An 11,709-nucleotide genomic window follows, 5' to 3' on the forward strand; every position below is an offset into this window, starting at 1 on the left:
CCAAAAGGAATGAGCTGAAATAACAGAGGAGGTTTCCTCAGATAACTGCATGTAGGCATGATCCATTTTGTGGTGTTACTCTGAGTATAAACTATTTTTAGGTGCAATGAGTCAGTCTAAATGAGTTGATGGAAAAAGATAAAAATGAAAGGACAGTCCAGTTAGAGGAAGTTATGGAGAGTAATGCTTTTATATAAACATTCTACAGAATTCATTTGGCTTTCCAAACTCTGTCTATAAATCAAAAAGTGCTTTTCAGTAGCTCAGGGAGACCTTTCAGGTCTAGCTGTCTACTTTTAGTTCAATTCCATTGAAAACAGAATTCTTACATATATATTTAAAGTAGATTTTTAAAAGTATTTTTGTAAATAATTAATGCAGGTATTCCAGTGATTATTATTATGTGACTACCAGCAGTGTGCACAATGAAAAATACAAGTAGCCAGCAGATTCCCAGCTGTGAAGAAAACACATCCAGCAAGATGATTTTTTCAGCTAGTACCAGGAAAAACCCTGATTTATTTCTGTTTTTCTTAAATCAAACAGCCTAGTGCAGGGTTTTTTAAATGGTAACATAAACCAGATACATTTCAAAGACTTAGACTAGCTTATATTCATGTTCTCACAGTACCATGAGGAATTTACACACACTGCCTCTGACAAGCCTTGCAATAAAATGAGTTACAGTATTGTAAAATAATGGTTTGTAACTATTTTCCTTTGTATTAAAGCTTCCCATAAATACATATTACTTGGATCAACATGGGGTAAACCTCACTCACTCCAGCTGAAAGATGGAGATCTTGGGGTCCCACCACCCAAACGTCCAGCCAACATTACCTTTCTCAAGAGGCTGGAAGTTACAGCAGGGATAAAAGTCATAAGGAATTCAAGGAAAACAGCAGCTTATTTAACAGCTAGGGAGCCATTAAGGATGGCAAAGCTGTAGTGAAGCTGAGATCTGTACCCTCATTTCTGTGTCCCAGGTCACCTCTTCACCAGCTAAATCCTTCTTTCACTTCCAGCCTTCTTTCTTAAACTGAGCATCATTTAAAGACAAAATGGGAAAAATTGATAAGTTATGGACTGAACAGGAGCAGTGTGATTTTCCATGAATCCAGGCACCTGCAAGGTATCAAAGCCAAAGGCATCATGTTTTTGAAAAATGAGACTGAGGTTGTCAAGCAAGGCACCAGCAGTATGAGCTGTTTAATCCATGCTGATTTCCCCAGAACTGTGTCCAAGAGGATGTCACACTTTTCTGTTCTCAAGTTCAGCCTTATCTCTGAGAGCATCAGCAAGTTTCACCTCTTCTGAAAGAGCACTCTCCTGTGATTTATTTATAGTCTCCTGCTGCTTCTTGTAAGTAGAGTTTCACTCCCCTTCCTTTGCTCTGCCTCACATCACTATATTGCACTGGTACGCTGCTGCTTCACATATGAACCTTTCAGCAGCCTGTTTTCTTCCAGCTGCTAAGCTAAGGGAGACCACTCAGAGGAATGGGAAGGAATTTAGGGACAACAATAATATTTAATGTGTAGAATCACAGAGTTTCAGCACACACCAAACATCCCTGCTAAGCTCGTGTTCCTAAAATCCTTTAAAGTTCACTAAAATTGATAGATTGGTCTTACACACATTAATACTGAGTTTTTCAGCTATCCCTACAAGCTCATTTCTGCCTATCATTTTTGTTGTGTCAGGGTGTTATTTGTGACCCAGTCAGTTTAAGAAATACACGGAATACAACATGTTTTAAAAGACTGTAAGACTGCTGCCACCTTTGTCTACATTGCTGGGTCTGTCTGTTGTGTACCTCAGGTGCACATGTATGTTTGTCTTTGTGTAACGTGAAAATACTTCAGAAATGCCTTGAAAGTCCTACTGCCCTATTCTTAAAAAGTCTTGCATCTATTTTAAAATACAGAACATGGTGAAACAATAAATAAGAGAAAATCCTTGAAATGCCTGAGACATTTCCAAGATGTTACCTAAGAATATAATCTCAATTTAAACATGTAATTCCCTTGATTACCACTTTTGTACTTAGGTGTGCTGCACAGTTCAGAATGAACACTTTGCTTTTTTGTGGAACAATATTTATTCTTATTAGTAAAGTTTTTAGGAGTTTTGCTCAAACTTAAAAATTAATAAATTGATAAATGTAATTAATAATTTTGAGTTTACCTGGAATTTTATCTGCAGTGTAAAATAAAGGCTATGGATCCACAGCCCCCAGTGAGGCAAATAACCTTCCTGGGATACTCTTGATCTGGCATGGCTATTTTGAACTAGTTATCAGTTTAATCTATAAAGTTACCCTCTAGGCAGTGAATTGCTTGGTAACTAGTTCTGTGTATCCAACACAAATGATTTTAGAATCCCTGCACAGCAGCACAGAACAAGGCAGCACGAGGAAGTTTTCAGACACCATCTAATTCTGCCTGCCCAAACTGGCTGAAACAAGTGTTACCTTTAAGGATTTTTTTTTTTTTCCATTCGAAGCTCTTGTTGTCTACAAAAGAAGGGTGAAAGCTCTAAGTTTCAGCTCTGCCTTCAGATATTCCTAATAGCTTAGGCCTGGCTTGATTCAGTTCATGTGTTTGACACTTTGTACACCACTATCTGAGTTGTTGTAATCTTTAAAGCCCCAGGAGAAGTGGATTAATTTTTTTACAATGCAAGGGTTTAGATTCAAGTCTTTTTCAAGGCTTTATCTGCTGCCTTTGCACAGTATGGGAAAACTTTCAGCAAAATCTGGAAGGTAAAATATAGACCCTGGGATAGTGATTTCTTTTCCATTTTCAGAAAGGTTTCTTTAAGTAGAGGGAAAATTAGGTCATATTTTGATTTCTCTTGGCTGGCTTGTCTCCAAGATGGCCTGCACCCAGTTTCTTCTGAACTTTTCACTTCTCAGAAGGATAGTATCTCATGTCAGAATGATAAAGACTCTTGTCAAGAAGTACTGTGGAACATGGTAAGCTGAACATTCATCAACAGTACAAAATTTTGATGGCAACAGCTACAAATAACTTACAGGAAATATTCAAAGAAATTGTTTATTCAAGAGTACTTCCTGTGGCTCTGCAGTTCATCCAGGTGCACAAGCTCTATTTTTCACAGAACATTCATCTCTGTTTCTTTTAGTTTGGATTTCTCATCAACAGATTACCCAAGCCAAGATTTAAGTGTAAGTTTTGTAAACAAGTAAATCAGGACTCATACTTTTTACTGAACAGAAAGAAAAATGCTAAACCAGAAGGTGTTACGTAAAGCCCAAGAGATGGATAAGGGTGCAAGTTTACATTGTTTTCATTGGCCATATTTGACAGAAGCAAAAATAGGAAGCACTGCTATCAGACTTGTTCTGCCAGATCTACCAGTATAAATTGTCCCAGTAGAACACTAAGATAAATTCTCATTTCCTACCTATTTTCTTTTCTGCGTTAGGGTTATTTCGGACATGCCAAGGTCAAAATCATGCCTGTTAGAGTACTTCTAGCAGTGATGCCCACCTATCATACACCCAGGTCTTTGACACCCTGTCTGACTACAGAGGGGGAAAAAATCACCTTTTGATATAGCACTGAGTTTTCTACCAAAGCAGACAACTATACTGTACATTATAATTGTCTGAACTGGCACTCACATACAGGGCTCTGAGTGAAGTGCTACAAATCTAAAAGTGATTTTAGATTAGTGATTTTTTTATTTGTTTAGTGATTTTTTGTTTGTTTCAAAGCATTCACAGACAAGTACTAGTTTGTTTGAAAACTGCCATTCTGTATACCATGTAAATAGCTTTCAGGTTATAGATTCATGTGCACTTATATGAATATTACTTATGGGACACAGATTTGTCATATAAATTGCACGGTTTGTATATTTTTTCCTGTATGGAGAGGAAAACATTAGGAATAAATGGATGATGGGTAACAGAGTGTGTGATTATCATTGCTTACATCAGGTCTGGGATTTCAAGTTACCCAGTGTTCATCTGAAAATATGCAAACACTAATCAGAGCTGCTCAGCACATCTTCCTGATGTGCAGCTGAATCCTTCTGAATGGCAGCTTTTTCACTCACTGTAGTAGGCTTTTTTTCACTGTAGATTTTTTTTTTCACTTTTTTTTTTTTCCTTTCAGTTCAACCAGATTTGCTGAAAAATTAGCATTGGGCTTCCTAAGTGGATCTTTCCACATCTCTTCCATTTTCTCTTGAGCAAATGCAAATTACATTGAGCCCATTTCAGATAAATGTATTCATCTATAAGGGACAGAATACATATGTGAAAGTCATCTAAACCATTTTGTCTTGTTCTACAGGTTCTTGGGATTCTTACAAGGGAAGACTACAGCAATTTAATACCTTTCCAAACTATAATTTGTTGAATGTATTGCCTGATAGTAGTTTTCAAACAACAGTAAAAGGAGGTGATTTACAAACTGTTTTGAGGCTTCTTCCATTCCAAAGCACCATCCTTAAACAGATAAGCATCCTCTTTTAATTTTTACTGAAACGTGGAAGTCTGGCAGGTCTGACAAGTGCAATCTGAACTGTGATCCCACTGTGACTCCTACACTGATGTCATGAATTCACAGCCAGTGGTACCAGCAGACCACAAGGTCAGTAGTCTAAGCTGCAGTTTTCAAAGGATCACAAGACCTTTTCTGCAGAAGAAAACTAATACAAAACCTGATTTAAGTCAATGAAAGACTCATAGTTTGGCAAAGGGCTAAAAAAAAACACCCAAAACTGGTGTCCATATATATTATGGATAAGAAAAGGACTTTATCCTAAGGTCTTATCCTAAATTTTTGGAAAAATCTCAGCTGCTCTGTCTGCAGAATTCAGAGCCCCTCTTTCCAGCAGGCAGTCTTGGTTGGATTAGGATGCAATAACTATTAACATGTTCTTAGGAGGATTTCTCTTCACTGCACTCTCTACAACTACAAAAAATAAGGAGGATACTTTGATTTGCATTTCATAAACCCTTTACTGAGTTTTTGTGGCTTACACTTGCAGTCCTAACGCTTCAGTTGTTAGAAGTCCTTCTTGAAGCAGGGATGATAGAATTTATCCTGTCACAAATGTGTGAGGGTCAAAGTGAGGGACTATTGAAAAGAGTGACACGCCTGGGAAACACCAACTCAGATTATGCATCATCTAGGTAAGTGAGCCCATCCAATAATTCTTGACATTCTGAAGAATAAACTATAATTAAATACTAAAGAAAGGCAATCCTTGGTGCAGCAATTCAGTAAAACCTTAGACTTCAATTAGCAAGATGGATGTTGGAAGCACACAGCAAAAATAATGACATTTGCAATGCTATCTGGAAGCAGCAAGCAAATTGAAAAGAAATTCTAGACTCTCCAAAGGAGGTGTGGAGTAGGAGGGCTACAACAGGGCTCTGCACAACTTGCTTGTTGTGAGTGCAATTTATAGATCATGAGGGCACCTGTTTTACTGGAATAATACAGAGGTCAGGGAAATGCAGCTGCCTGAACAAAGCAGCCATAGCTGACTGTTTGCTTTTAAGCAAAATCAATTTCAGGCCATTGGCAAGTAAAACAACCTTAGACATAAAATAGTGTTGTCGAATTAACACTAAAAGAAATGCTGTGGTGCTCTGAATGCATTTTTTAAAAGCAGTCAGTGAAAACGTGTTAAGGATGTGTCCACTTAAAGCCTATTGTTGTAACACTTCTATTGAGTGTGAAATAGCCTAAGAAGTGACTAAATGTGAAACCTTCCATTTCCAAGTGGAAATAAACCCAAAAAGTTCTAATAAATAAATAAATAAGTTTTAATAATAAGTAAATAAAACCAATAAAACCTAAAATGTACTCAGTTGTGATAACCTTGTCTTTAATAACAGAAAGGAAGGACTAAAGCATCTCCCTCACAGACAAGGGTGAGAGCAGGTTGAATTTGTGAGGATCTTACAATACAAGAGGGGGTTTTATATCACCATTTCCTGTTGCAACAGGAGCACTTCCTCATTGAAAAGAACCTGAAATTTAGTACCAGCAGAACCTGAGTTACCTGCTTTGACAGCAGCAAAGGTGATTTCATAGAGAGAACAGGAAAAGTAGGGAGAGAACAGGAACACTGAGCCACTCAGTGGTGATTAGTGAAACTGAGCTACAAGGGTTTTTTTTGAAATGCAGCTGGATATCATGATGCCAGATGAAGCAAGGACTTCCACAGTAATCACAGCAGCACAACTACTGAAGCTGCCCCATCAGGAAGCATGCAAGGTAAGGAGGAGAAGTGCAAAAAATCTAGCAGGCACTGAAAAATTATTTGTGAAATGTTGGCAAACAACCAGCCACCATAACCACCAACCCATGTGCATTCCCACAAAGGCAACAGGTACCATCAAGGAGCAAATTCCCAGCTGCTGTTGGTCTCTAATCAAAAGGGCAGCAGTAATAATAATAATAAATAGTGACACAAAATAATAATGAATAATCTGAAGCAATAGTAATTTCTTAGATGCTGATTTATTTTTTCTACTCAGAGCACCATCCAACAGTGGGAGGGCCCATGGAGTCCCTCCTGCAAATGAAGTGGTCTAATGGTGAGAAACAAAACAAAACAAATCTACAAATAAAATCTGTAACATTGTGAATGAATGGGCAAATACATAGAAACAGCTTTTCTAGTTATTCAACTGACAGGCAGCTGTCCCTTGCAAACTAGAAGATGGAGAATCATCTAATAAAAACTTCCCTTCATAGAAAGTTACCAAAATGCTTAAGAAATAGAAGAACAATACAGAATCATATTTTTGTTATATCTGTATTATTAATACAGATTTGGGAGCAGCTGTTTAGTTTTCCCCATATCAATCAAAATGGTGACAGTGACAGATAAATCCACATATGGGACAATTTACATTCTACTTAAGTGAGTGAAAGTCAGGGGTTAGCAGCAATTTATACAGGTCAGGCTTTTACAGTCCTCCGTGGTTGCTGGAAGGCTGCCAGGGAAATGCCATCAAGGGGGTTTGCTTTCACACTGCAGGATCTGCAGTTTTGTATCAGGTTAAGAGGAAGAGGAGCATGGCACTGCACACTTCATTAAAACAGCAGTGATGAAGCCAGGATAAAAACAAAGGAAAACTAACAGACATAAAAAATGCGAGCTGAAATTGTTAATATAAAAATACTAACAACGTTCACAGAACACTAAGCTGCTATAATAAACCTGTGCTGTAAGAGTAAGTGGCAAACAGTGGGCTATAATTTCCTCTTTTTGTCAGAGAAAGATAGAAGGAAATCATCATAATCTAATATAGATGACATCTTTGATAATTATTTTTAAAAAGTAAAATGTCATTTATCCCACATAACAGTCTTAATTTAACATGTCACAGTAGTCCTCATGGGGGAAAAAAGATTTCTTTTTCTTGGTTTACAGCTGTAGGCTTTGCAGAAATACTCCACAGTAACTGCATTTGAGAGGACTGAGTGGCTTTACATCCAGTATTCTCAAACCCATCAAATATTAAATTCCATAATGCTTTTGAAAATGTAAGCCTGTATATAATGCATTGCACCTGTCTGTACTTGTGATACCTACATTCAGATGAAGCACAGAGAACTGATGTTAGCTTGTCCAAATAATTCTTTTACACTTCTCCAAGGAGTGGGAAACAACTTGGGATTTACAAAGACCAGTCATTATTTCAATTATTTAAAACTTTCTTCTAAGGAATGTAATTTTACATTATACACTTCTTAACAAAAAAATCCTGGCAGAAAGAACTTGCAGGTTAAATACTTCCTGTAATTCTCAGCAAACAGCCCAGGTGTATGAAACAAACAGATCTGTTTGTTTCCTCTGTGCTATGTGTGTACACACACACACACTTATTTTCTTAGCAGAGAACTGACTCATGGTAGCTAATTGTAGTAATGAACTCCACTAAACAGGGAATTAATTTAATATTCTGCTGTGCCTCTGCCCAGGCATTCTCTAGATACAAAAATGTTCCTCAAAACTCATCTTTAATGCTGAAATGTGGCTGATCTTCAGGTTTAAAGTCCAGATTGGGGCTGCCATCCTCATTCAGAATTCGGCGAGAAGTATAGCCAACAATTGGATATTTGGCTTTATAAACATTATTGAAGATGTCATCCAGGGACTTCAGTTCCTCCTCTGTGAGTCCTGTCTAAAGGAAACATGGAAATGAAAGTCCTGTCTCAAAGAAATAAAAATAGAAATACTTACATGAGGTTTTTTTTAATGATTACTGTAAACCTTAGGGTCAGCTTTTGGGCTTACACTGCAGAGCATGATGAACAAAATTGATAGTACAGCTTGTAATTGTATCCTTTCCATTCAAATTCAGCCTTGACAAAACTTTAAGGTATTCAGGTCAAACAAGCAACAACCTACCACCAGAGCTAGCATTCACTGCCACGTCAGGATACACCAAACCAAAAGAAAGGGATTTACTGTCTTTGTGAGCATCTTTTTAAACAGCAGGCAATTTCCCTTTCACATGTTTACAGAAGTTGTATTGATTCCACAAATGAAAATCTTTCCTCTTGAAGGTTGTTAGCACCTTTCATGACCAGTAAATATATTTTATGTATGTAAAGAGAACTAATGCATTTTGATTTTAAATATGTGAGTCAACTTATATAAATACAAACAATTTAAAATAATAATTTATCATATTGCATAATAATAAAAATTTACAAAGTGGAATTAAACTGACAGCCCATTTTCTTACTGTGTCATGTGTAAGATCTGCTGGATCTAGAGACATCTTTGCAACTCCTCTTGTTGAGTCTTTTCCAACCAAAGCATTGTATGGGGCTCCTTTTCCATAAAATTCTGTCAGATTTAAGAAAAAAAAATCCAGTGATGATCTGACAATGTACAGGGTATGTTCAGCCTCTGCCCTTCACCAGACTGTGAACTGAATGTCAGTGAACTGAAAGCAACAACTCAAGCCTAAGACTCTTCTTTCCAGAACTGACTTTGGATTTCCTACTTTTTGGGGTTATACAGCTACTGAACTTCCTATACTGCATTCTTAAAATTTACCTATTATTTCAGGAGTTGTGCTTTACATTCTCATGACATGTTTGTAGACCCCAGAATTTGCAAGCTTTGTGTAATTTAGGATTTGAAGATCGGCCAACCCGATGTGTATGCCCAGACAGGTTAGTACAGACACAGTAACAATCATTCATTTACTTATGATGACATCAAGGCAAGTGTCTAAAACCCTCACGGTCCCTTCAAACTTTTTATAGCAAATCTGGATTAAGCAGCAGGAGCTCCAATTAGAACACTTGTAGTTCTCAGGGAAGGCAAAGCCAGCAAGGGGTGTGAACACCAGCACAGAAGGAAAAGATGCAGCTGCAGCAGCACTGATACAGTGGGTATGTACAGTGGGTATGTCCACATCAGGTTTGATCTGCTCAGCTCATATACCCAGGGCAGTAAAATGCTGTAGCTGCCATGTGGCTTGACCCCACATCTGGCACGGACTCGGGGATCTGGGAAGTTCTTCCAGTTTTCATCAGCAGTGCCCAAGCTAGCTGGACAGTGCTGGCTTGTCTGTCTACATGTTGTGATCTCAGACCAGTCTAAGTTCTAGACAAAACCTTAGCAGGGGGAGCTGTCAGAGGAGGAAAATCAAAATTTTTAGAAGAGGAAAAAGTGTATCTTTATGTTGCAAATGAACTGCAAGCTTCCAATACACTGGGAATATTTAAAACCAATGTCTGAATAATATCATGAAAGCAAAGTAGACGGCAGAGGAGAAGCACACTAACCTTTTCCAGAGGTGACATCAAACACTACTCCCTTCACCGCCAAGTAGATGGGCTGTCCTTCCTGGAGGGAAAGCCATCAATACATCTTCAGCACTTAAGCACAGGCAAAAAGCAGTTCGTTTTACTGTGAAATCCACAAGCTCTTAGGACACAAATTCTTTGTTGCATGTTTACCTTGTTATACCACCATACACTTTCCTTCTCTTGACATTTCTTGCTTGTGCTTTAAATTGCCCCTAATATTCTTTGAGGGTTCAGCCATAAGCAATGAGAATCTTTTTAATCTAAACAGCACAACCACAGAAGACATGTCCCTTTTGCAAGTCACCTCTTGTCTGCACACCAGTCTGCTCGAAGATTATCAACTGCATCTTTCTATTCCTAATGCAGATGGATATTGCCCAAAATAAAAGGGTGTGTGGCCAACAGCATTATTTGATTAAGAAACAAAGATAAATACATAAACACACGTAAATCTGATCTGCTGACATCTGTTTTACTTAATAAGCCAGTGCTTCTGCTTTGTGTTTTATACCTAAGATGTGATTTTAGTCAGACATTGGTTAGTCTCTTCAAAGTATCTAGGGAAGACCCTGAGAAGGTCAGACAGCAAGTGTTTCCAAAGAGAAGCAGATGTGTATCAACACAGGACCATATCATTTTGAGTCTGGCGTTCTGCTGAGGCTTCTGAATCACAGCAAGCTAAACACTCCTAAGTTAAAACTGTCCTGTTATTTTGATAATTTTGGTGGGGTTTTGTTGCTGTTGTTGGGTTTTGTTTTGGTTTTTTTTTTTGTTTGATTTTTTTTTGTTTGTTTGGTTTTTTTGTTGGTTGGTTGGGGTTTTTCTGTATTTTTTCAAAGGTCTAAGTACGTGGTTTAATGAATTACCGGGAGAAAATTAACTTTGGCTCCATCTCGGGGTAATCTGAAATTCTCTGCAGGAGCACCTTGCCGAGCAGGGAGCGAGTAAAACGGGCACACGGCACGCACTTATCTCACGGTGTGTGCGGCATGGGCCCCGGCAGCCGCCAGCCGGACCGCGGCAGAGCCTGCAGCACACGGCTGCCCGCAAACGCCTCGCGAACTGCTGCCCGAGAAGCAAGAGATGCCCAAAGCCAGGGCGGGGGGATGGCGGGGCGGCACAGCAGCAGAGCACGAGAAACCCGAGCGCCAGGGAAGGCGGCAGCGCCGGGGCTGTGCGGGCCCGGCCCGGCCTCGGCGCAGAGCGGCGGCCCGGCCCTACCTGGCGCCCGTCGTATCTGGCCAGCTCGGGCTCGGTGAAGAGCCGCACGGGGGCCTCGGCCGGCGGCCTGAAGCGCAGCTCGGGCTCGGCGCCGGCGGCCGGCAGCAGCAGGAGCAGCAGGCAGGGCAGGAGCAGGAGCAGCAGGCAGGGCAGCGGCAGCGGGCCGCGGGCCGCAGCGCCCGCCATGCCGCGCAGCGCGCACCGCCCCCGGCCTGCGGCCCGGGCAGCGAGCGGGGTGGGACCGAGGTAAAGGAGCGCCGTGGGGAGAGCCGCACAAGGGCCGGGAAGGCTGCCCAGCCCTGAGGGGCGCGGGAGGGCTTCGGCTGGGGAAAGGGAAGCTTGGGGGGAGCTTGTGGCGTTGCACGACCGCCTGAAGGGAGGCTGCAGCCGAGTGCGGATCTGCCGCTGCTCGGGGGTAACAGTCGCTAGGACAAAGGGAAACAGCCTCAGGTTTAGATTGGATGTTAGGGAAAACTTCTCCACAGAAAGGGTTGTCAGGCACTGCAACAGGCTGCCCCGGGCAGTGATGGAGACGCTGTGGCTGGAGGTATTTAAAAGAAACATGGATGTGGCATCTAAGGACGTGGTTTACAGATGGACTTGGCAGCTCCAGAACAGACACCTAATAAAAGATTTCTCAATTTTCCTCCTTCTTCCCCTC

The 11,709-nt window shown here is 40.3% G+C and overlaps 1 protein-coding gene and 1 long non-coding RNA gene across 11 annotated transcripts in view; one reads left to right on the forward strand and one right to left on the reverse strand.

Annotated features, from left to right (window-relative positions):
• LOC135297096 (uncharacterized) overlaps positions 1-7,322 on the forward strand; it is a 55,585-nt gene extending 48,263 nt beyond the window's left edge. For 7 of the 10 annotated variants that reach the window (XR_010359124.1, XR_010359115.1, XR_010359118.1 and 4 more), the window contains one exon: positions 1,026-7,322. This is a non-coding gene — a long non-coding RNA (uncharacterized LOC135297096). Of the gene's footprint in view, positions 1-381 lie in introns of all 10 variants that reach the window. The other 3 variants (XR_010359120.1, XR_010359121.1, XR_010359123.1) reach the window with 3 other exon arrangements.
• Positions 6,491-11,636, reverse strand: NENF (neudesin neurotrophic factor). The gene is made up of 4 exons (XM_064414289.1): positions 11,049-11,636; positions 9,804-9,864; positions 8,750-8,853; positions 6,491-8,182 (listed from the first exon to the last, which is right to left on the reverse strand). The coding sequence occupies exons 1-4, from the start codon at positions 11,610-11,612 to the stop codon at positions 8,006-8,008; spliced, it is 906 nt and encodes a 301-aa protein (XP_064270359.1). The 5' UTR covers positions 11,613-11,636; the 3' UTR covers positions 6,491-8,005.
• Between the last annotated feature and the right edge of the window lie 73 nt (positions 11,637-11,709).

This window comes from Passer domesticus, chromosome 3, assembly GCF_036417665.1.
Source record: "Passer domesticus isolate bPasDom1 chromosome 3, bPasDom1.hap1, whole genome shotgun sequence".
Lineage (NCBI taxonomy): Eukaryota > Metazoa > Chordata > Aves > Passeriformes > Passeridae > Passer > Passer domesticus.

Bases quoted from the DNA above. Each gene is read 5' to 3' on its own strand.
- NENF (XM_064414289.1), bottom strand. From the start codon at position 11,612: ATGTTTCTTTTAAATACCTCCAGCCACAGCGTCTCCATCACTGCCCGG. The intron at 9,865-11,048 runs GTAGGGCCGGGC...CTTTCCCTCCAG, and splicing joins CCAGATACGACGGGCGCCAG to GAAGGACAGCCCATCTACTT. The intron at 8,183-8,749 runs GTAAGAAAATGG...TGTTTCCTTTAG, and splicing joins CAGATCTTACACATGACACA to ACAGGACTCACAGAGGAGGA.